The following is a 25,681-nucleotide window of genomic DNA, read 5'->3' as shown; positions in this document are numbered from 1 at the left end:
GAAACATACCTTACTTTCAATAACGTCTCCCTTCAAAAAGAGTATCGCCCAAATGGCGAGTTGAAACACACCTTACTTTCAGTAACGTCTCCCTTCAAAAAGAGTATCATCCCAAATGGTGAGTTGAAACACACCTTACTTTCAATAACGTCTCCCTTCAAAAAGAGTATCGTCCCAAATGGTGAGTTGAAACACACCTTACTTTCAGTAACGTCTCCCTTTTAAAAAGAGTATCATCCCAAATGGTGAGTTGAAACATACCTTACTTTCAATAACATCTCCCTTCAAAAAGAGTATCACCCCAAATGGTGAGTTAAAACAAACCTTACTTTCAATAACGTCTCCCTTCAAAAAGAGTATCATCCCAAATGGTGAGTTAAAACATAACTTACTTTCAATAACGTCTCCCTTCAAAAAATGTATCATCCCAAATGGTGAGTTGAAACACACCTTACTTTCAGTAACGTCTCCCTTCAAAAAGAGTATCGTCCCAAATGGTGAGTTGAAACATACCTTACTTTCAATAACGTCTCCCTTCAAAAAGAGTATCATCCCAAATGGTGAGTTGAAACATACATTACTTTCAATAACGTCTCCCTTCAAAAAGAGTATTATCCAAATGGTGAGTTGAAACATACCTTTAATAACATCTCCCTTCAAAGAGTATCATCCCAAATGGTGTGTGTGCAGTGTCAACAATTACACCAAAACAATAAATAACCTAGAACAACTATTTGGTACGTGATGCAACACAAGGCATTCTGGCCGTTACAATCATCAAGACCTCGACTTCCAACCTTGACAAGAACCGACTTTTCAGCGCCGATTTGAGATTACTTAAGCGTTTAAAAAATCTAGAACATCTAGATGCCTATCGAGAAATCATAGACACTTACACCGGAAATCGGCATCAAATAACTTATGTACACAGGTACTTACCTCTGCTGGGAAGAGAGAAATATGTACAATTATTTACATATATACATGATTTGTATAAGAATGTATGACCAGTATTCAAAAATTGTACTCAAGTTACTTGCATCTTAAAGCCAAAAATTTAAAACAAAATATAAATTAGAAATAAATATGATATAAAATTTCAAACGGAAATATAAAACTATCCTGACAGCAATACACTGGAGTCATATAACAAAATTTAAACAAAGCATATTTAAAAAAAAAATATGAATTTTGCTAAATATAACTTTGGAATAATTCTGGATATTCAGATTATAAAATGTAAAATATGTACAAATCTACAACAACCGTATTAAAATATTCTCTCTGGACAAGACGACATGCTGGCCACACTGGCTGATGCGGAGGGTCTGTGGCCGGATCTTCTCGAAGCCCCGGGCTGCGGCGGATTTGAAGACTGAGAAGAGGGGAGCTGCTGCGACGAATGGCTGGCCTGCGACTGCTGCGAGGGTGGAGGCGGCTGCGGCTGCTGTTGCTGCTTGCCGCGGCGGGGGGTCGCCAGAAACTCGAACATGCTGTGAGTGTGGTGGGAGAGCATTTTCCCTAAATCGCATGGAAGCGGATCCATCCAGAAAAAGTCGTGGTTCAGGGAGCAGTCAGCGTCTGAAAAATAACAGAAACAATATAAACGACTAAGTTAAAATATGTAATTATTGACATCAAATGATATTGATCATGGAAAATCTAGAAAAGCTACCACCTTCAATAACCTATATTTCAATGGAATTGGTTGATAAATGACATAAAGATCAGGGCAATAATGCTCAGCATTTTAATTTAGCACTGAAACTTCTCTTAAATGTAGTACCTCATTTTACGAGTTTAATTTCAAGGGTTATAATTTGTTCACTAAATTCCATTACAAACCGAAAAAAATTTAAATGTGTATTTATGAACTGGTGGAAAGAACACAATGAATTTCCTTTATTTCTTTAAGAAAAATTGTTTTAAAGAGTACAGTAAGAACTGGTGGAAAGCACAGAATGAATTTCCTTTATTTCTTTACGAAAAGTTATCTTAGAGTACATTACCAGCATTATAGGTATGGAATAGTCACACATATATATTGCATCATAATGGCTTTACTTTACTATAAAACAGGCCGGCTAACTAAAATACATTACGTAAATACTATAATTCACAAAATACATTGACAAAAGCTATATCATACAACTTCTTACCTATTCTCTTCGTTGCATCCAAAGTATAACAGGTCTAGCAACTAAAATACAGTACTTAAATACTATAATTCCCAAAATACATTGCCAAAAGCTACATCATACAACATCTTACCTATTCTCTTTGTTGCATCCAAAGTAAGCATTTTGTCAATCAGGTCGCACGCGTGAGGATCCCTGACATACGGCTTCAGCCGTTCCTTGACCTTTCTCTTGTGGTTTTTGGCCAGTTCCATGGTGGAGTACAGAGGCAAGTTTTCAACTCCTGGCCACACCTCTGGAGTTATTGAACCACACAGCTGTGATATTAAGTTAAGCTGGTGCTGTTCTGTGCTTCCCTGTAAAAGAATGCTCTTGTTAAACTTTAAGATCTAAATATGGAATACAGAAGGTCTTCAACTTACATCATTTGGAGATACAAAAAAAATTCAACTGAAAACAATATATCATTTAACCCTTTTACCCCCAGGCTCTTTGGAAATTTCCAACCCTTAACCCCCAAAGGGTTATTTTTTCCCCAGCACATTTTGCAGTATATTTTTTTTTAAATTGCTCTAACAGCCTTAATTTTTGTCATAGAGAGGTCAGGTTGGTCTCATTCTCTTGGAAAATGCCTGAATTTTCTAAAAAAAATTATCAAAAATATGAAAAAAAAAATTTTTATAGCATTTTTTTGCAAGGACGTACCGGTACGTCCATGGGGGTAAAGGGATGAGTTTTGTGAAACGTACCAGTACGTCCTTTGGGGGTAAAAGGGTTAATACAGAAAGCAAAACGACATTGGTAATAACCCGATATCTATTTCATATGAAACCTAATTATTTGTTGACTTTTGTGGCTGAAAATCATAGGCATGGAGTTCAGGTTAAGCCTACCCTAGGCCAAAATTAGACATACAAACAGCTTCTTGAAACCAATTAAATTTGCAAGTTAAGGACCTTCTGTAAATAATTATTTTTAAAACTAAATCTTCACACTGATATCTTTTTGATTGATAACTAGACTTGGCATTTACTTAATAGTTAAGATAAAAAATAAGCAGTACGGTACTGTATTTAAGATAGAGGTGCGACAATGTGAGACCTCTCACAAAAAAAAAAAAAAAAAAGTAGGAACTCGCTATTATGTTTCCTGTATCATATTTCATTCCTTTCCCAGGACAGGTAAAAATCCATAAAGAAAACAACATAAAGAGGATTATGAGAAAATTCTTCAAGTATTACAACTTATATGGAGGAAATATTGTGTAAGTTTGGGCATGCTCTTCGCACTCCCCAAGAGAGATTAGTTCACAAAACTTTCAACTGGGCTCCACAAGTCACTAGAAGAGTTGGAAGACCCAGCCCTACATAGCTGAGGACTATGAAGCGTGAAGTGGGAAATGATGACTATGAAGCGTGAAGTGGGAGATGATGAATGGAGAAGTATTGATTTAAAAACTCAAGATAGAGACGCCTGGCGAAATCTAACTGAGGCCCTTTGCGTAGGTGTAGGAGGAGATGATGAAGGAGGATATGGGAAAGTTATTCTTTAATTAGTTTCAGAAAGCTGTTGTAATTTACTTTTGATACAGGATTTAATTATTTGGAAAGAAGTATATGAGAAGAATGAAGAGAAGTCTCCTTTTGTCTTCTTTTTTTTGTCGGCTAACCCCCCAAAACTGGGGAAAGTGCCTTGGTAAATAGATAGATTAATTATTATTATTATTATTATTATTATTATTATTATTATTATTATTATTATTATTATCATTACTAGCCAAGCTACAACCCTAGTTGGAAAAGCAATATGCTATAAGCCCAAGGGCTCCGACAGGGAAAAATAGCCCAGTGAGGAAATGAAATAAGGAAATAAATAAATGATGACAATAAATTCACAATATTGTATATCATTCTAAAAACAGTAACACCGTCAAAACAGATATGTCCTCTATAAACTATTAACAACGTCAAAAACAGATATGTCCTATATAAACTATTAACAACGTCAAAAACAGATATGTCCTATATAAACTATTAACAACGTCAAAAACAGATATGTCATATATAAACAATAAAAAGACTCATGTCAGCCTGGTCAACATAAAAACATTTGCTCCAACTTTGAACTTTTGAAGTTCTACTGATTCAACTACCCGATTAGGAAGATCACATCTTTCATTTCACTGACCTTAAGGAAACACCTTCATTGATTTTTTCATTACATAAAATCAAGAAATCTGCATCCAACATGGAATATAACCCTTTTACCCCCAGGCTCTTTGGAAATTTCCAACCCTTAACCCCCAAGGGGTTATTTTTTTCCCAGCACATTTTGCAGTATATTTTTTTTTTTAAATTGCTCTAACAGCCTTAATTTTTGTCATAGAGAGGTCAGGTTGGTCTCATTCTCTTGAAAAATGCCTGAATTTTTTCAAAAAATTATCAAAAATATGAAGAAAAAAAATTTTATAGCATATTTTTGCAAGGACGTACCAGTACGTCCATGGGGGTAAAGGGATGGGTTTTGTGAAACGTACCAGTACGTACTTTGGGGGTAAAAGGGATAAGTAAACGATACATTCCCTCTAACGCTATTCAAAACACACCAAAGGATGTGAAATAAGAACCCGTTGCTCAAAGCTACTCCTCTTGCTGTCAGGACTTGGCCAATTAACAATCAGGAAACTTTCATACTTTCAAATACTGAATAGGAAATACTTCCCTACATTCTACTCCATACGTATGCAGTTAATTCTAATAGTCAAGCCTTTTCCATCATGAGGCTCAATACTACACAGTATTCTAGAAGTTTTATTCCAGCTGGGACCAAGTTGTGGAATGATCTCCTTAATCGGATAGTTGAATCAGTGGAACTTTAAAAGTTCAAACTCGCATCAAATGTTTTTAAGTATAACAGGCTTACATAAGTCCTTTTATAGTTTTTATATCAAATATCTGTTTTAATGTTGTTATTGTTTTTAAAATATTTCATTTCAATTTTCATCACTTCTTATATCGTTTATTTATTTCCTTATTTCCCTTCCTCACTGGGCTATTTTTCCCTAGTTGCTTTTCCAACTAGGGTTGTAGCTTGGATAGTAATAATAATAATAATAATAATAGCCGACACCAACAAATGAAACAAAACAAAAAAGGGGACCTCTACTCCCTACGTTCCTCCCAGCCTAACAAGGGACTCAACCGAGTTCAGCTGGTACTGCTAGGGTGCCACAGCCCACCCTCCCCCGTTATCCACCACAGATGAAGCTTCATAATGCTGAATCCCCTACTGCTGCTACCTCCGCGGTCATCTAAGGCATCGGAGGAAGCAGCAGGGCCTACCGGAACTGCGTCACAATCGTTCGCCATTCATTCCTATTTCTAGCACGCTCTCTTGCCTCTCTCACATCTATCCTCCTATCACCCAGAGCTTCCTTCACTCCATCCAAAACAGATATGCCATATATAAACTATAGAGACTTATGTCCGCCTGTTCAACATAAAAACATTTGCTGCAACTTTGAACTTTTGAAGTTCTATCGATTCAACTACCCGATTAGGAAGAACACTTCAAAACTTGGTCACAGCTGGAATAAAACTTCTAGTAAAAATACAACTTACCTGCATAATTGGGGTTCTCGTCCACATCTCGGCCATGATACATCCAGCTCCCCATAAATCAATTGGTGGTCCATAATTTCTCTCCCCTAGTAGAAGTTCTGGGGGACGATACCAAAGAGTAACAACACGGTTGGTGTACCTTTAAAGAGAAAGATATAATTACTAAAGATTCAATAACATATTTATGCCTGTATTATCCCACTTTTCTGTTAGCCCTTTTACCCCTAATGGACGTACTCGTACGTCTCACAAAACTCATCCCTTTACCCCCCTGGGCATACCGGTACGTCCTTGCAAAAAACTGCTATTTACATTTTTTTGTATATTTCTTATAACTTTATGAGAAACTTCAAGCATTTTCCAAAATAATGAGACCAACCTGACCTCTCTATGACAAAAATAAAGGCTGTTAGAGAAATTTAAAAAAAAATATATTGCAAAATGTGCTTGAAAAAAAAAAAAAAAAAAAAAAAAAACGCCTGGGCGTTAAGGGTTGGAAAGTTCCAAATAGCTTGAGGGTAAAAGGGTTAACACCTGTGGATCTTACACACTCCTATCTTGGAGGGTGTAGAAAGTATTTTTTTAAAATACAATACAGTATATTCTTTTTACAACAAAAATCTAGGTGTATCTTGGAGACAACTTATTTTCCTTAATCTAACTAATCAGTTTGGGATATGAAACAAGTACAGAACAATGGCTTAACTCTTTGAATTTCATAAGACATATTTTACGTCCAGCGATTTCTACTTCTTTCAGCGGCATATGATACATACAGCGTCAAGTAATATCCAAAAGAAATTTCTTCTACAATTGATGCATAAAAAAATCAAGAAAATAATGAAAACTACATATCAATAGAAAGGAAATTTATCCAGGTATACAAAAATAAGTTTTAAATTCTTAGAACTAATAGTTTTTGTGGTTATGAGTTAAATAAATGTCCCCAAAACGAGCCTGGGTCTTCAGTGATAACATTTCTCAGATAGGAATGGAAGTGTAACTGTTAAAATGCATAATGAAACAGTTAGACGATGAGTGACAATTCTAATATTGCAAGGAGCCACCCAGATAACCAATTCGATGAAATGTGACCCAAGCACCTTGAGCAAAATATTACGGTTGGTGATAAATTGCATGGATTTTTTCAAATTTTGTATATACTTCCATCCCGTACTAATCAAATAGAACAGGCTATGCACTTTGAGTAAGATGTTTGCAGCTATCAAACATAAGGAACATTTATGCAAAACTTCTTGCAGAAGAGATTATGAATGAATTTTCATAATTTAAGGTATTAGATTCCAGCATCATTCAGGGAAGTTGTGCTATATTTGATAAGGAAATTGCCTCTCCTGTTTATGTTGTTATCAACACCCAGGATAGTACTGATAAAGAAACCAGGATAACATTCCTAATCCTGTCATACACAGATACTGTAGAGAAAGGTTTGGGAAGGGCATAATTATTATTATTATTATTATTATCATTATTATTATTATTATGATGTCTCGCAGGATCATATACAGGATAACAGGGGAGGGTGGGCTGTGGCACCCTAGCAGTACCAGCTGAACTCGGTTGAGTCCCTTGTCAGGCTGGGAGGAACGTAGAGAGTAGAGGTCCCCTTTTTGTTTTGTTTCATTTGTTGATGTCGGCTACCCCCCAAAATTGGGGGAAGTGCCTTGGTATATGTGATTATTATTATTAATAATTATTATTATTATGAAGCTACAACCCTAGATGGAAAAGCAAGATGCTATAAGCCCAAAGGCTCCAACAGGAATAAAAAGCCCAGTGAGGAAAGGAAATATGGCAATAAATAAACTATATAAGAAGCAATGAACAACTAAAATAAAATATTTTAAGAATATTTTAAAATATTAAGGGTATAGGGCTGCAAACACCATGCCAACCCTTAAGATGGTGATTTAGGTCCATCATTTGAATATGATTCTCCTTAGCCAAAGGATGATTTTTGTCCATTTCAATTCTAATTTAATTTAATGTTGTTACTGGTCTTAAAATATTTTATTTTTCCTTGTTTCCTTTCCTCACTGAGCTATTGTTCCCTGTTGGAGCCCCTGGACTTATAGCATCCTGCTTTTCTTACTAGGGTTGTAGCTTAGCAAGTAATAATGATAATAATAATCCGTAAGATGCTTAGCGACAACTTTGACTGGATTTAATACATCGGTTCTGGGGCAGTTAAAAATGCAAGCAGTTTCCACCAGTCACATACAGAACATAAATAAGATGCTGAAAAAATTTGGATCAGAAAGGTTCACTTCAGCTTTCATCATATGCAAGCTAATCTATACCTATCTATATACCAAGGCACTTCCCCCAATTTTTGGGGTAGCCGACATCAAGCAAATGAAAAAAAAGGGGACCTTTACTCTCTACGCTCCTCCCAGCCTCACGAGGGACTCAACCGAGTTTGGCTGTTACTGCTAGGGTGCCATTACCCACCCTCCCCCGTTATTCACCACAGATGAAGCTTCATAAGGCTGAATCCCCTACTGCTACTACCTCCACATTCATAAAGACGACCGGAGGGAGCAGCAGGGCCTACTGGAAGCTAATAAAAACTAATAATAACATACCTGTTAGGTTGACCATTTCTTTGTGAAAATGCCCTTGCCAAGCCAAAATCAGCTAACTTCAATGTTCCAGTCTTTGTGATCAAAACATTAGCTGCTTTCATATCTCGATGAAGTATCTGAAATGGAATCATGAAATGACTAAGTCATGTCACATTAAATTAGCATTTTGTTATTATTACTACCTACGCTACAACCTTAGTTGGAAAAGAAGGAAGCTACAAGCCCAAGGGCTCTAACAGGGGATAATGACCAAGCCAGGAAAGGAAATAAGGACATATCTTTACCTCCCCTATTATGTTTGTTTTCCATCCATCCATATACCAAGGCACTTCCCCCAATTTTGGGGGGTAGCCGACATCAACAAGAAACAAAACAAAAAAGGGGACCTCTACTCTCTACGTTCCTCCAGCCTGTGGCCGCGGGGGCATAAAACAATTAGAATAGCGCCAACGTTATCCCTGCGTGTCGTAAGAGGCGACTAAAAGGGACGGGACGAGGGGGCTGGGAACCCCCTCTCCTGTATAAAAAATCCTGTGAGACAGCAACATGTTTGTTTTATAACTGGTAAATGATTGGAAATAAAAAATTCTACTACAGAAGGCCCTCAACTTACATACTTGATTGGTTCCAAGAAGCTGTTTTTTAAATCAAATTGTTTATAAGTAGAGTTTTGTTATATTTTGGCCAAGGTAGGCCCAACATGGAATCTATGCCTGTGACTTCCAGCAACAAAAGTCAACAAATAGTATGGTTTCACATGAAATAGATATCATGTATTACAAATGTCATTTTACTTACTGTATTAAATGATATAATATTGTTTTATTACAGTATTCCTTGTCTTATCTTTGTTATCTTTAGTTGGATTTGTGTTCGTATCTCCGAATTTTTGTGAGTAGAGGACCTTCTGTATAACTGGGGAAGACCTTTAAGCAGTCGAGATTAATCTGTAACACATATATACATACATTTACCAAGGCGCTTCCACTTCCCCCAATTTTGGGGGGTAGCCGACATCAAAGAAATGAAACAAAAAAGGGGACCTCTCTTCTCAACGTTCCTTCCAGCCTAACAAGGGACTCAACCGAGTTTGGCTGGTACTGCTAGGGTGCCACAGCCCAGCCTACCCCATTATCTACCACAGATGAAGCTTCATAACGCTGAATCCCCTACTGCTGCTACCTCCGCGGTCATCTAAGGCACCGGAGGAAGCAGCAGGGCCTACTGGAACTGTATCACAATCGCTCGCCATTCATTCCTATTTCTAGCACGCTCTCTTGCCTCTCTCACATCTATCCTCCTATCACCCAGGGCTTTCTTCACTCCATCCATCCACCCAAACCTTGGCCTTCCTCTTGTACTTCTCCCATCAACTCTTGCATTCATTACCTTCTTTAGCAGACAGCCATTTTCCATTCTCTCAACATGGCCAAACCACCTCAACACATTCATATCCACTCTAGCCCGTAAATCATTTCTTACACCCGTTCTCGCCCTCACCACTTCGTTCCTAACCCTATCTACTCGAGATACACCATACGTACTTAATATACAAAGCATCCACAGCCCACTAACCTTACTACTGTGGATATAGAACAGGCCTTCCAGAAGTTGTTGCATCACTTTCTTGATTTCACCAAGGCTGAATTTGACATTGTAGTTAGACAGTAACCCTGCCAGGTCATGTTCACAAAAGTCAAACACCAAGTAGAAAGTAGAATGCCATCGGTTGTATGCAGATGCTGAAAAAAGAAATCGGTATAATACATACGTCTTTTTTTAAGACTGGGCGGTATTTTCCCAACTTTGTACTGTTCAAAGGTATTCTATAATATGTTTAGTTTGAACAAATTAAACAAATTCTGTACAAATCAATCTAGAGAGATAGCATGACTCAAACAAACCTTCGAGTACCTAATATAAATTCTTATGGAACGTATGTTACGTTAGTCACTTCCTGAAGGGTATGTACAGTATGTACACCAAAACATACCTCTAGAAAGACATAACAGGCATCAGAAATAATACTTTAGATCAAACTAAGGATTCAGTGTCTCCTACAACATTTGTATTTACATATCTTTTATTTAGGATTATATGGAAGGTAAAGGACTGAAGCTTAATTATAAGAAAACTGAGGTGACCCATAAGTTATTTGCACTTCTAATCTGCAATCTACTTTATCTTATATAGAGATGGATGCTCCATTTCTGCCCAGCATCCCCTCTAAAAATCAAGGCAGCAGTCAGAGACTTTAAGTCCTCTCAATTTGAAGAGACAGAATAATTGATTTGCAACAAGATGCCTTGAAGACAGTTTGCCAGGAGTATCCAGGAGTCTATGTCCAGAAGAATCTGGACAGCTAGCAGAATTAGCCACTTGGAGAATGAAGACATCATATGATAGAAGACTTACAGGACTGAGTTAAGACTAAATAAAAATTGCACCTAAACCGATAAGTCTTTCCCTTGAACACAACCCTCAGAAAACTTCTCGACACTTGCTTCACTGGGACGCGAAAATAAGCATCTGAAAGAAATATAAAGACCCTCCATCTGTCCTCAGGAATAGGTGGTATCTATGGCAAACCTTGTAACCTTTAAGATTTTAGTTTAGATATATGAAGAACTGTTGTCCATTCCCCTCATGGGCAGGGAATCATGACTAGCATGTTATGCAGTCAAGGAGAAATGGTTAACTCTTCGAAGGCCTCCTTGCCTTTTAGACTTTCTACTTGTTTCTAAATTTGTTCTTTCTCAAAAGGCAGACCCACTTTCCCCAACAGGGTCTAATAGGTGAAGATAATTATAATCTATATTAGTAACTCTAGAATTGTCTTCCCTACTCCTCGTCTCTGTTCGTACAAGAAACGTATAAAATAACTCGGCCTATAAAGGTACTGACATTCTTACGAGTTGACAGGAAAGGGGTCATCGTCGTTGGAACATAACTGGCCAAAGGTTTACTGAAAGAGTTCTGAGAGGTCTAGGCAAGGTCAAATTGTCCCTTATCGAAGACCTACTCCAAAATCTGCCTTAGTCTGGTTGAAACTAGTCGAGAACTTAATGATGGAGAATAAATTTTTTGGGCTTTTATGATTTTGTCACCAACTTATCTAAATATGAATACAAATATTCTCAAACGACGATTATAAAGTAAAGGAAATCATTGACTGTTTCACTGGTTCTGCATCTAATGTACTGCCTGTGCACTCAAGAAAAGTTAATTCCAACATTTGTGTTTCCTTCCAAGAAACCTGCTCTGAAATCTTTACCAGAATAATATAGATAACCTTTATTGAGGAATTTGCAAAATAAAACTTCTATAATACTCCCCAAGCCTTATGAGAAGTTGGTCCATTCCCTATGGCTAATAATTTGCATGATGAAAAAGGGTGTAATACATTTCTCAAGGGTTAAATTCAGTTACCTGAGAGAGTGAAGTCCAGGGTAATATTTCCATATAAAAGGTGTGTAATTTAATGACTAATAACTGAAAATGGATTATGATAAATACAATATTAAATCCTTCGAAGGCAATTCTTAATTCACACCTAATTAGAAACATAAAAAAATCACATACAATTCTGATACATTGAAGCAAAAATGTCATATAACATTTTCAGCAATGCAGTAAAAATGAAAAATTCAGTACTTACGCTTTGTACGACAAATTTCATTGAGTTTTACGACATTGTCATGTTTCAACTGTTGTAGAATCTTGATTTCCCTCAAAGCAGTAATGGGGAACTGGAAGAAAAATTAAAATTTAAAATTTTAAAAATTATTTTTACTTCTCTATCTACCTACAATAGCTCATCCTGTGTATCAAATGGCCCTAACACATACTGCATATCTAATTTGTTTTAACACAATAACTCACGGTTACTTTAACCCTTTTACCCCCAGGCTTCAATCGATTGAGTCCCTTGTTAGGCTGGAGGAACGTAGAGAGTAGAGGTCCCCTTTTTTGTTTTGTTTCATTTGTTGATGTCGGCTAACCCCCAAAATTGGGGGAATTGCCTTGGTATATGTATGTATGTACCCCCAGGCTAATTGGAACTTTTCAACCTTTAACCCCCAGTTTTTTTTTCAAGCACATTTTGCTATATATATTTTTTAAATTTCTCTAACAGCCTTAATTTTTGTCATAGAGAGGTCAGGTTGGTCTCATTCTTTTGGAAAATGCCTGAAGTTTCTCGAAAAGTTATTAAAAATATGCAAAAAAAAAATGTAAATATCAGTCTTTTGCAAGGACGTACTAGTACGTCCATGGGGGTAAAGGGATTAGTTTTGTGAAACGTACCAGTACCTCCTTTGGGGGTAGAAGGGTTAACAGTTACCATGGAGATCATAAAAAACAAAAAGATAATTAGAATATGAAGTATTGTACAGTTACTAAGGCAGATAACTTGAGAGTATTATTCTACTTTCCTATTTCTACCTCTTTAAAATCAGAAGACATACTAAACAATATTACTGTATAACTACAAGATTTAGTTAAAAAATTTACAAAAACGCTACATAAAAACATATACAGTATCACATATATAAATAAATGAATACAAAATACAGCATAAAAATACTTACACCCTCTTTTTCATTGTCCATCAAAACTTTCTTGAGGGCCACAACCTTCTTGGTTTTTTTGTGTCGTGCCTTGAAAACCTCTCTGAAAAAATATAAAGGTTAAATTGTAAAATGACAATTCTCTTCGTAAGATAATAAATTGTTTACTGAAATTACAACATATATACAAAAATATTTATAATGTTTTCATATACAGTGTATATATAGAAGAAAAAACATAAGTTAAAAAGATGACAAATTCATAGATAATTTGTATTTTTCCTAACTATACAAACCTTAGCTATTTACATGGGGTAATTACTTCGGCGTAGCTGAATGACGAGCCATAAAAGTTTTAACGACGGTTTACTACCCCGCCGCTAGTTAGTGGGGGGTAGGGAGGGGTAGCTAGCTACCCCCCCCCCTCACACACACCGGTGAATGCTTCACTTTGCTTAGAGGTAAGACTTATCCCGGGGGACAGGGCCGGCGGGCACATATGTGTAAATAGCTAAGGTTTGTATAGTTAGGAAAAATACAAATTATCTACAAATTTGTCATTTGTTCCGTAACTGAAATACAAACCACGCTTTTTACATGGGGTGACTCAACCCTTAGGAAGGGCGGTAAGTCCCCTGCCATACTGGCTTTGGCTTGCCCGGGGACCCCAGATTCGAGCGTGTAAGTACTCAAGAAATAAGGGGTCCCTGCTCCTCGCTGGCCGCTGTGAAACTGCTGCGGCCTACATAAGCTGTGTGTGAAGGTGAGAAGTGACTCGTCCTAGGAAGTTGACCTGGAGTTCTTCAGATGGAAATCTAGGCTAGGACTCTCCCAATACCACCTCGTCAGGGTATGGGGACATGACAGTATTACATTTTAATACTAGGAACACAAGGGAGCATGGCTTACCTGCAGAGGTTCGAGGTCAGCTGTGCAGAGAACCCAGGATGCTGCTTTCTCCAAGGGAGGAGAGGATGAAGAAAAGAATAAGGGCCAGACAGATCTTTTCATTCACGCAGACTAAAACCGGGTATCAATGCCCTCAACCTTCTGCTACTTGTCCATTAAGGAGCCTCAGGTTAGACCAGCTGTTGTGCAGCCACCACAGGGCCGATAGAGAACGTATCGAGCCTCCTGTGTGTCACGTCTTGCAGGTAGTGGGCCGTAAAGGTGGTCTGACGCTTCCACACCCCAGCTTGAAGGACCTGCGTTACTGAATAATTCTTCTTGAAGGCCAGGGACGTAGCGATGCCCCTGACATCATGCGCTCTAGGGCGACGTGATGGAGGAGGGTCAGGATTCAAGGCCAGATGTATCACCTTGCGAATCCAGGCCGAGATGGTATTCCTGGTGACCCTCTTCTTCGTCCTCCCGGTGCTCACGAACAGGGGTTGCACCTGGGGACGAACTGCAGCTGTTCTTTTAAGATATAACCTCAGACTCCTCACTGAGCACAGTAGGAGATGGTCTGGTCTGGAAAGAGTCGAACCTAGGGTCCGGCACTCCCGGATTCTGAGTCTTGGCAACAAACTCAGGGACGAAGCTGAACGTTACCTCCCCCCATCCCCTTGAATGGGCGATGTCGTACGAGAGACCATGTAGCTCACTGACTCGCTTGGCTACGGCTTTGTGGTAGATGTTGGCGTGTGGTTGTTTGAGTAGCTCGTGACGTGGAGGGAGTTCTCTCGGAACCTCCGTGAGGAGTTGCAGAAGGTCCGGGAACCATTCTGTGTGATGCCATAGCGGAGCTATCAGGGTCATTGAAAGATTGACCGGTATTCTGGTCTTGTTGAGCACCCTCCTCATCAGACAGAACGGGGAAAGGCGTACACATCGACGTTGTCCCACCGTTGTTGGAAGGCATCCTGCCAGAGAGTCTTGGGGTCCGGGGCCGGGGAGCAGTACAGAGGGAGCTTGAAATTCAGCGCTGTAGCAAACAGGTCCACAGTCGGGGAACCCCACAAAGTCAGGACTTTGTTGGCTACTTGAGGATCCAAAGACCACTCGGTACTCACTATTTGCGTCGCTCTGCTCAGACTGTCGGCGAGCACATTCCTTTTGCCTGGAATGAAGCGAGCCGCTAGCGAGATCGAGTGGACACCGGACCATCTCAGGATCTCTACTGCAAGATGGGATAGCTGTTCCGAAAAGGTACCTCCCTGCTTGTTGATATAAGTCACCACCGTGGTGTTGTCGCTCATCACCACTAAGGAGTGGCCCGCCAGGACTTGGCGGAACTTCTGAAGTGCCAGGAACACGGCCTTCATTTCTAGCAGGTTTATGTAAAGGTACTTTTCTGATTCTGACCATAGGCCTGAGGTCCTGTGGTTCAGAACGTGGGCCCCCCACCCTTTCTTTGATGCGTCCGAGAACAACATCAAATCCGGGGGAAGGACGAGAAGATCCACGAAGAGATGAGGGTGAACACTCTGGTGAACACCTGAGGGGCTGTGGATAGACTGAAACACAGCACCTTGAACTGGTAGATCTTGTTGTCTAGGCAAAATCTTAGGTACTTCCTTGAAGACGGATGGACTGGGATCTGGAAGTATGCGTCCTTCAGGTCCAGTGTACACATGAAGTCTTGTGGTCTCACTGCGAGTCTGACCGTGTCTGCCGTCTCCATACTGAACGGAGTCTGCTTGACAAACCCATTCAGGGTTGAGATGTCGATGACTGGTCTCTAGCCTCCAGACGCCTTTCTCACAAGAAAGAGTCGACTGTAGAAGCCTGGGGACCCGTCTACAACCTCCTGGAGAGCGTCCTTCTTCAACATGGTTTGGACTTCTGCCCAAAGGGCTTGCCCCCTTGCCGATCCCATGGCAAGAGAGCTCAACGACACTGGATTCGCTGTCAGGGGAGGTAGAGAGGCTGTGAACGGGACGCGATAACCCAGAGCGATCACGGAAATCGTCCAGGCATCTTCCCTGAGTTGCTGCCACCTTGTCGCGCAACTTTGTAGGCATCCCCCCACTGGTGGACATGCAGGGGGACTGCCAACCCTAGCGTTTACGGTCTCGGCTGTTACCTCTAGGGTTCTTGTCTCCCCTGGAGGACTTCTTGCTCCTTCTGCTCTTGGCAGGAAAGGGCCAAGACACCTTCGGCTTCGCTGCAGTGGTCTTCTTCGTGTCCTTAGCTGGACGGGGCTGTTGAGCCGCTGGAGGTTTGTAGGGCCTCGATGTCAGGGCCCTATGGATGAGGGAATCCTGGTTGGACTTCCTCCACCTCTCAGCGGTAAGCTCCACGTCCTTAGGCTCAAACAAACTCTTACCGAACATGGAAGTGTCTGAGCCTGCAAACCTCCGAACTGGGAACCTTCTGGTGGAACCTCTCAGCCACAGCGTCCCGACATTTGAGAATCGTATTGGCCCACAAGCTCGAGACTTGGTGGGCCAGAAACTCAATGGCCCGTGTGCCTGAGAGTAAGAAAGTCTCCAGTGCCTTCCTGGTGCTTTCTTTGGAGAGGTCCTCAGACCGCACCAGGATGCCCAGAGACCCCAGCCAGATGTCAAGACACGAAGTTGCCTGCATGGCACTCTTAGCGACCTTCTCCTGGCTTAGGATCTCAGTGGCCGAGAAGGACAAGTGCCGGTTGGAGAGTCTCTCAAGAGGGACTCCCCCGGTGAGTTCTTCCACAGAGTGATGCATTGGAAGACCAAAACAAGACTCCTCATGGATCTCAAAGTACCTCCTCTGATGGATTCCAGGAGGAGGGAGGAGCTTGTTACCGGCGCTGGATCTGCTGGAGGAGGCAAGCTCAGAGAGCTGGCCCTCGACCTTGTCCCTGGCACTCTTCATCCCCTAAGACCAGGGCAAGGCTGCACTGGCCCCAGAGGGTTTCTGGGTGCCGTAGACGGGATCCAGGATCGTGTCATTACCTTCACGAGGAGGAATCTCAGGGTCTAGGATTCCGTTGAGGTTCCTCATGAGGGTCAGGACTTGCCAGAATGCGTGTTCTGACTCTTGGCGCTCTCCTCCTGAAGGACTGGCAGCGAAGTCTCCCGTCACTAGTGGCTCTTCCTGGGGGGGCCACATGGACATCCTCGGAGGGTCTAGATGGCTCCTGCCTGATCCTTGCTGACGATTTAGGAATCGTCTTAGAGTCCTTTGGTTCCCTCCTGGGAGGGATACCGGACTCGAGTAACGAAGGGTGCAGGCTCCTTTCCACCCCTGGACGAGAAGACTTCTCTGGGAGAGGTGGAGCTTCCCCCATTGGTGTGATGGGGGAATGGTCCGGCTCGTCCGACTCTCCTGAGGATGGGTAGTCCTCATCCGCAGGGGAGGGAGAGAAAGTCTGGGGGGGGGGGAGAAGGAGCCTTGTGCAAGGATCTACGAGGAGACAAAATAGGCCTTGGAGGTGTTTCCACGAGAGAGACTCCTCTTTTCCTCTTTAGGGGGGAGGAAGTTGCCACTGATTTGAGATCCATGTCAGAGAGGGCGGGCTTCATCGCCTGCACAAGAGCTCTGACTAGGGTACCGAACCAGGGCTGCCGGCTGACAGTTGCGCTGTCAGACACTCCCTCTGGAGGGAAGGGGATCGTTCGATCCCTTGGAGGAGTCGACAAATGCGGGTTCGCCTGTGAAGCTGAAAAGGAAGAGTCCTTAGACTTGTCCGGGAAGCGCCCCTCCTCCGGCGAGCACGCTGATCTGCGCTTGCGGGGAGGGGAACGAGATGAAGACCTGTCCGCCTGGCGAATTTCGCGCTGGAGGTCGCGTGATGGGCCCTGGCCAGGGTCGCGCGCGAAAGGATCGCGTGACACAGGAATCTGGTGCATGCGCGTGGGCGCGGGAGCGCGAAGGAGCTGGAGCGGGTGCGCGTAGGAGATGGCAAGGGCGTGTGGCGCGCAGGAGCCGGAAAGGGAGGCGGCCGGATGCGAGGACGCGCAGCATCCTGATGCGGCCCTGAAGGGCGCGAGAGAACAGGGGCGCCTGAGCGCGTATCCGGGAGAACCGGGCGAGGGTACGTGAGCGCCGGTTCAGGACAGCGCGAGGAAGGGATGGCACGTTGGCGCGTAGGTTGGCGCTGGTCCGACAGGACAGGCATACTCGCCTGTGGGAGCACTGGGCACGCAGGCGATCGTGGGCGCACATCAGGATGTGGATGCACTGGTGTGCGCTGCTGCGGTGGGCGAGCAGGACGCGCGGTTTGATGAGGCCGCACAGGTGTGCGCTGGAGGGTTGCATGAGGCGCCTTGATGACAGGAACGGGTCACGCAACCGGAGCGTCGCGCGCGGCTGGAACGCGTGCAGGATCGCGCGGTCTGGAAGGAGAGCCCTGGGGTGCCTGTGAGCGCCCGTGCGCTAGCTTAGGAGCCTCCTGGGCGGCGCGCTGTGATGTGGAAGCGTGCTGGCGCGTTGGCGAGCGCGTGAGCGCTGGGACTGGAACCGCGCGTTTGCGCGCTTCGCACGTAACTCCAGACAGGCGTAGCGAGTCCAGAGGAACCTGTGAGCGCCTGTGCGCTAGCGAAGGAACCTCTTGGACTGCGCGCAACGAGGAAGGAACCGGGGAACGCTGGGGCGCAGGTGGGCGCTGGCGCGCTGTCACAGGAACTGCCAGAGGGCGCCGAGGCGCAGAAGGATGTGGGCGCGCAGGGGAACCCTGGCGCGTAGCAGGAGCAGGGGCACGCATGCGCGTAGGTGAACGCTGTGGCGCTAAGACAGGAACAGCGGCAGCAGCAGGAGGGCGCGCAGGAAGAACCTGGCGCTTGAGGGCAAGAGATGCGGTTTTGCGCTCAAGACCCTTCAGCCCCGAAGGGCCCGGTGCCTGCGCAGTGGCAGGATCAGGTGGCGCCCCACGCGCATCTGGAACATCAGAGGGTGACGGCAAGTCAGCAGGTCTGGAGGGAGACTGGTCACTGTGTCCCGAAGGATGACCATCATCCGAAGGGGATCGCGAACGATCCCCGGAGAGGTCTAAGGTGGTAGCTGGCAGGATTGGCGAACGGCGAGTCGTCTCCTCCGCGGAGGACTGTGGCGACGACGAGCCGAAGAGGCGCCTCCTAACTCCCTTGTGATGGGATGGAAGGCCTCTACGGCGAAGGGGAGGACGAACCTTCCGCCTTATATGCCCACGAGGGGCTGTGGGATCAGCAGGCTGACCATCAAGAGGCCTCCGAAGAGGAGTTTCTGTAAGTGAACTCCCCCGAGGGGGAGAATCACCGGCAGGAGAGACCATAAGCCTTAGATCCTCTCTCGAAAGGTGTTCGGAGGGGGAATCTAAGCCGTCAGCTACCTCAGCAACAGGAACGGGGGTTTGACTTGACCCACGAGATGTCTCCGTCACAACAACGTCAACCACAGACAGAGGATCTATCCCTGCTGTAGTTGGCGATTGTTTGACAGCTGCACCAAGTTTGATCATGTCAAACGGGGCTTCCTTGGAGGGCGAACCCTGCAGCCCCAAGGAAGCCCAAAGCTGAAACAAATCACGATTAGACATATTCAAATCCTCCTCCGGGGGAGGAGGGGCAGCCGCCTCGCTATGGGAGGCGACTACCTCTCCCGCACCCCGGGATCGGTCTACAGCAATGCGGTCTACGCTACCACTCGCCGGCCTCTCGGAAGAGGCCGCTCGAGGGTGAGTTTCGGGGGAGGAAAGGGCTACGAAAGAAGAAGTCCTGGAATTTTCTTTCTTCAAAGAAGCCTCTGAAGGAGAAAGATCCCTTTTGGACTTTTTCTTCCGGCGCCGGGGAAACGTCTCCCACTGGGAGGTAGACCACTCCCTTCATTCTATACACACGTTACCACTATCACACCGCTGGCCCCTACAGTGAGGACATAAGGTGTGGGGATCGGTGTCGACCGCCGACATAAAGGTCCCACAAGGGCGGCCGGGAAGTCCAGGGCAAGTACGCATAGTAGTAGAGGCCAACTTCAAACACACTGAAAAAGAAAAAGCAAAAACAGATTAAATATGGCAGTCAAAGCGAGGGAGAGAGCACAGGTCTGTTCTCTTCCCGAGCCAAAAGTAAAGTGAAGCATTCACCGGTGTGTGTGATGGGGGGGGGGGTAGCTAGCCACCCCTACCTACCCCCCGCTAACTAGCGGCGGGGTAGTAAACCCTCGTTAAAACTTTTACGGCTCGTCATTCAGCTACGCCGAAGTAATTACCCCATGTACATAGCGTGGTTTGTATTTCAGTTACGGAACAAACAAAGATTAATGGCAGTTCAAAATAGGCGAGGAAGAGCGGTAAAAACCGTTCTTCATCCGAGCCAGAAGCACAATCACAGGTGTGTGGGTGAGAGAGGTAGCTAGCTAACCCCTACCCCCCTAACTAGCAGGATGGGAAGTTAACCCTTGCTAAATTCTAATGGCTCGTCCTACCAGCTTCGCCAAAAGTGATAGCCCTATATATAGCATTGGTTTGCATTCCAGTTACAGAACAATTTGATGATCACATACAATGTGGCCCCAGCATTCCATGGGTTGCTAGTTCTCTGTCATTTATAGAAGATACTATGAAGTTTTAGATACTCACCTACAGCACTGTAATAGCATCACTGATATTGAAAACGTTTATTTTTCCTGACTAAACAAAACAGTTATTTAATAGGAGTACTTCCTGCTTCGGCAAAGCCAGAATGGCACTGATCACCTCTCAGTCAGTAAGAATAGCCCTTAAAGGACTCGGGTAAATACTGTGTACGGTAGCTATGCAAAATCAAAAATTCTTCAAATTAATTTGTATTTATAATAACCTCGCAAACCTGATTCCTTCAACAGGAGTATGATTTCACCAAAGCTGGACACCCAGATGTTAAAATCTATAACAAGGTGTCAGTAGTTACCGGCAGGTAGTGGCGTAAGCCCTGCCCCACTGACAGATTACTGGGAAACCACTTTGACCTTCAGATCTAATGAAAGCATTATTCTGGCGCTTGTTCTAAGTGTAGCGTTGGAGACATGCGCTATGTTTTTTATGGAAAATCAACACACAATGGCACATACATACATACATATACCAAGGCACTTCCCCCAATTTTGGGGGGTAGCCGACATCAACAAATGAAACAAAAACAAAAAGGGGCCTATACTCTCTACGTTCCTCCCAGCCAATGGCAAGCCACGTTTTTTGTGGTCTTCAAATACTGTAGTTTTTGGCGTAGAAAGATTGCCCCAAAAACTGGTAGCATATTTGAATGATCCAAACTATCTTGTGAAGATGTTTTTTATTATCATTGCTTTTTTTACCTATAGTGTACCACAAACTGATGGTCATTATATACAACGATTTTGCATCACATACGCTTATAGACTGGTACAACTACTGCCAAGACGTGTCGATATTTTAACGAGGGAAAGCAAGAAGATTGGGAGACCAGGATATATCGACGAGATAGATGAGAGGAAGTTTGGAAAACATAAAAGGGATTTTGACGAAGGAAAAATCTATTTCTGGGGAGAGACCTGTGATGCCCGGTGAAAAGGGTCCTTCTTTACACATTTCTAATACTGTATAAATATACTAGAGAAAGATAAAAGCATGGAATGCAGAGGTTACAACCCTCGTGCGATCACCTTGTGGGTGTCGTATATTTAACAAGGGCGTGTGTAAACCACTATTCACAGGCTGTCTTCCATTTAGATAATCCCTTCATCAAAGGGGAGGGCCGTGACAGGCCCTAGAGAATACAGTTGGACTACCCCACCGACACCTACTATTTCTGCTCTACAGGTCATCCTTCTGTTTTCGTAGCAAGGTAAATGGGGTGTTTGGCGGGATTAAAACCAGGAAACACGAGAGACTTTTTTTAGGGTTGTCAAGGATTGTTTGGCAAAGACATTGGTTCCTATATTATTAGAATTCGTTCATCCCAAAACTACTGAACTATAATTTTGGACTATTGGAAGGCTTATTATAATATCAGGGAACAGTATCTTTGACATTGCACTGATAACCATAGCCTTAATTTTGTGAGTCCAGATGATCCCAGCGTACACACCAACAGGATCGAAATGCAGTGGCGAGCCCTAACAAGGTCTGTCCTACTGAAATTCGAAACACAGAAACACTTGTATGACAGTTACTTTGCTTTGTACATTGTCCATAAACATTTGAAGGATAAGGGGTGTAAACTGAAGGCATTCCTTGAATTAATCAAACGTATCTACCCACTCCATATCTGTCCAACAACTGTAACATCATTCCTTCCACATAGTGATTCTGTTAGTCCTGGTGTGTCACCCACATTCTATTCCTTTTACTTTGCTAATTGCTGGTCCATTTCCACCACTAAAAAATAAGCTGTCCCGTGGATAGAAGATGACACCATCTGAAGACTCTGACTTCAGTGACTTCGAGTAATGTAAGTACTGTACATCTATATTTGTTTCTGTTAATATATGTTATGGGATACAATTAGTAAATTTAATTCATTTGGACAAGTATAAACTTTCTTATCACTTGTAAAATCGATTTCCTTTACGAAATATGATCTGGTGTTACCTTATCAGAAGAGAAGCGGGTTGGGATGCAAACACAGGGTAAGCTAAGAATACGGCAGTCTAAGTTGGGGTCGTGGGGTGGTGTAAGGTCCCCGTAGGTTAGGATACGGCTCTTGGTCAGGAAGCATTTTTGTGTACAGGATTTATAGTACGACGGCCACGGCTTATGAACAACTAGAAAATTGGAAAGAAACTTCTATCTTCTATGTGTGCAAGAGGCCCAGGCCATATATGTACAAAGGCTCCATATAAATAAGTTATTTGGTAAGAAGGGCGCAAAAGCATATGATGAAAGTATCCTCTTGTATACCATTTACTCGTATCAATGAAACTACTGTACTCACGCCAACAGAAATGCAGGTCAAATTCGTTTGAACTATTTATGTGGGGAAAATTTGGAACCTTTGTATAACAAAGGCCTGCATAGAAAATGGTAATTTCCTTTGCATTTTCTAGTCGTTCATAAGATGTGGCTATCGTACTACAAAGCCTGTGTCTGTCATTCTGCCAAGCCTCTACACAAGAACACCACCTCCCCTAAGATTCCCCACCTAACCTAGCCTACAAACCTTGTCCATCCCTACTTAACTAATGAGGGGGGACTAACAGCATCATGCAACCTCCATTAGACTGCCGTATTCTTCACAAAATGCTTCACTCCCGGCATGGTAACACAATAAATTTCGTAAAGTTAATGTAATCTACGAGTAATAAGAGTCAACACTTGTTCCAACAAACAACATTTACCCCATAACATATAACAGAAGCAAATAAAGTATAGCTGTACTTTACTTCATGTTACTGAAGTCGAAATTTTTGAGTGATATCCATCTTTTCTATTGGTAGACGAGATGCACTGGCAATTAGCAATTATCCATCATAGGTACAGTTAAACGAATTTCACCAACAATACACTTTAAACAAATGCCAGAATAATTACCCAGGAGTCCTATCTTATATAAGTAAGTTGTAAACTCCTTACGCTCAGTAAACTTCACAACCATCAACATTTTTGGATTGATCATATTATAAAATGAATCACTAGTTTCTTCGCTCTTGGAGCGATGCATTGTCATCTTCGCACCTCGGGGCTAAGAAAAGGGGGATGTATGTATGATAGCGGCCACCTGTATGTATGATTATGTAATACTAGGCAGGCAGTTAATTCTAATAGCCTGGCCTTCTCCATCATAAGACTCAATACTACGCAGTACTCTAGAAGTTTTATTCCAGCTGTTACCAAGTTGTGGAATGATCTTCCTAATCGGGTTGTTGAATCAGTAGAACATCAAAAGTTCAAAGTTAGAGAAAATGCTTTTTTGTTGACCAGGCGGACATGAGTCTTTTTATAGTTTATATATGACATATTTGTTTTTGACGTTGTTAATAGTTTATATATGACATATCTCTTTTGACATTACTTTTTTTAGAATGGTTTATTGTTAATTTGTTCTCTTCAGTTATTTATTTCCTTTCCTCACTGGGCTATTTTTCCCTATTGGAGCCCCTGGGCTTATAGCATCTTGCTTTTCCAATTAGGGTTGTAGCTTGGATAGTAATAATAATAATAATAATAATTCAGAATACGGCAGTAGAAGAGGGTCGCAGGGGGGTGTTAACCCCCCGTTAGGTAAGTATGTAAGGACACGGCTTGTAGGTTAGGTTAAGGGGGAAAATTTAGGTTAGTTGATGTCAATTTTCAATCCAAATGGGAGGAACTGGCCGCTGATATACAAAGGCTACGAAAAGGGCATCTCCGACCCACACTTGACGCTACCATTACTCTGAATCTTATAAATATTGAATTTTGATTGGATAAAAAAAGCTCTCCAGCAATTTCCCCGGGTAAAGCAGGGCCCTATTAATCTGTTTCAAATTATTGCGCCCGCCGATTAGTTCATGGTCAGCCGGTGTGACGGTCTGAACGATCCCCCGGTCTCAGAATTCTCCTTGATAATGTGCGCATGCGCGAACATTACAGTTTGCCAGTGCATACGAGGTTGATGTTTTATTTTCCTGTAATGTTAGCGTGCGCAGCTCAACATTACCGCTTGCCAGTACATACAAGCTTGATGTTTTATTTTCATGCGAGCGAAGCGAGCTAATGGCGGAAAATAACCATTATACTACGTCAAGGAGAATTCTGAGACCGGGGTATCGTTCAGACCGTCACACCGCAAAAGCACTGCTGAATTGATGAAAACCTCATCTACAGGGAATTCTAGGAACTACGGGACCTAGAAACTGCGTGTCAGGGTATAGAACTCATTCGACTAATAACTTTAATGGAAATTTTTTATTTTCAAAATAATTCTTTACCTATCTAGAACATTCCGAACTGTTTTTATCGCATACAAGTTTGCGACAGGGTTGAAAATAGGCGAGTTAATCAAGATAATGTAATTCAACGTCGCAAATCTCACACTGGACTTGAAATTTTGATGATTTTCAAAATAATTCTGTATCTCTCTAGAACATGCCGAACAGTGTTTATCCCGTACAAGTTTGCGATAGGGTTGAAAATAGGAGCATTAATCAAGAAAATTTTATTCAGGCGTCACAAATATCACACTGGACTTGAAATTTAGATGATTTTCAAAATAATTCTATATCTATCTGGAACATTCCGAAAATTTAATCCTATACAAGTTTGCGATAGGGTTGAAAATAGGCGAGTTAATCAAGATCATTTAATTCAAGCGTCGCAAATCTCACACTGGATTCGAAATTTTGATAATTTTCAAAATAATTCTATATATTTCTAGAATATTTCGAACATTTTTTATCCCATACAATTTTGCGTTACGGTTGAAAATAGGAGAGTTAATCCAGAAAATTTAATTAAAGTGTCATAAATCTCACGCAGGACTCAATTGGAAATTGATTTATACTCGATATACCCTATATAGGATATCTTCGACCTACTCTTCGCACTACGCACAACACTAAGCCTAAGCTTACTCTAACCTGCCTAAAAGCATATGACACCTAGCTAAACTAAATATTTAGTTGGAATATGAAGTATCAACGTAAATTACAACCTAAATTTAGCTAAATCAGAAAGAAAAAATACGACTTTTACGACCCAGGTTTGGGTCCACACAAGTTCCATCTGACAGGATCGCCTTAATAACCTCATGACAGCTTACCCAAATGTGCCTTGTCCTATCTTATCGAGCTTCTCGTATTTTGTGACTTCGTCGCAAAAGGGGAAGATAAGATCTTCGTAGTTCTTCTCTCTGCTTCCCATCATCATCTTGGTTCTTCTCGGCCAATGTCAAATCTTGTCAACAAGAAGCTTG

At 42.4% G+C, this 25,681-nt stretch overlaps 1 protein-coding gene across 1 annotated transcript; it reads right to left on the bottom strand.

Annotated features, from left to right (window-relative positions):
• Positions 1–416: 416 nt before the first annotated feature.
• On the bottom strand, positions 417–25,681 carry LOC137639104 (cyclin-dependent kinase 9-like). The gene is made up of 8 exons (XM_068371423.1): positions 25,529–25,681; positions 12,954–13,035; positions 12,023–12,113; positions 9,940–10,106; positions 8,365–8,480; positions 5,759–5,897; positions 2,272–2,494; positions 417–1,581 (listed from the first exon to the last, which is right to left on the bottom strand). The coding sequence occupies exons 1-8, from the start codon at positions 25,633–25,635 to the stop codon at positions 1,271–1,273; spliced, it is 1,236 nt and encodes a 411-aa protein (XP_068227524.1). The 5' UTR covers positions 25,636–25,681; the 3' UTR covers positions 417–1,270.

The sequence above is a fragment of the Palaemon carinicauda genome, chromosome 4 (genome assembly GCF_036898095.1).
Source record: "Palaemon carinicauda isolate YSFRI2023 chromosome 4, ASM3689809v2, whole genome shotgun sequence".
Taxonomy (NCBI): Eukaryota; Metazoa; Arthropoda; class Malacostraca; order Decapoda; family Palaemonidae; genus Palaemon; species Palaemon carinicauda.
The sequence above is the reverse complement of the archived record's forward strand: the minus strand, read 5'-3'. Positions and strand labels throughout refer to the sequence as shown.

What these genes read in the sequence shown, in the direction of transcription:
- LOC137639104 (XM_068371423.1), bottom strand. Translation starts at nt 25,635, where the DNA reads ATGATGATGGGAAGCAGAGAGAAGAACTACGAAGATCTTATCTTCCCC. An exon ending in TGAAATTTGTCGTACAAAGC is followed by an intron (nt 10,107 to 12,022) that starts GTAAGTACTGAA and finishes TTCTTTTTTCAG; the next exon opens with CATCTGCATACAACCGATGG. An exon ending in GGATGCAACAAAGAGAATAG is followed by an intron (nt 1,582 to 2,271) that starts GTAAGATGTTGT and finishes GTTATTTTTCAG; the next exon opens with ACGCTGACTGCTCCCTGAAC.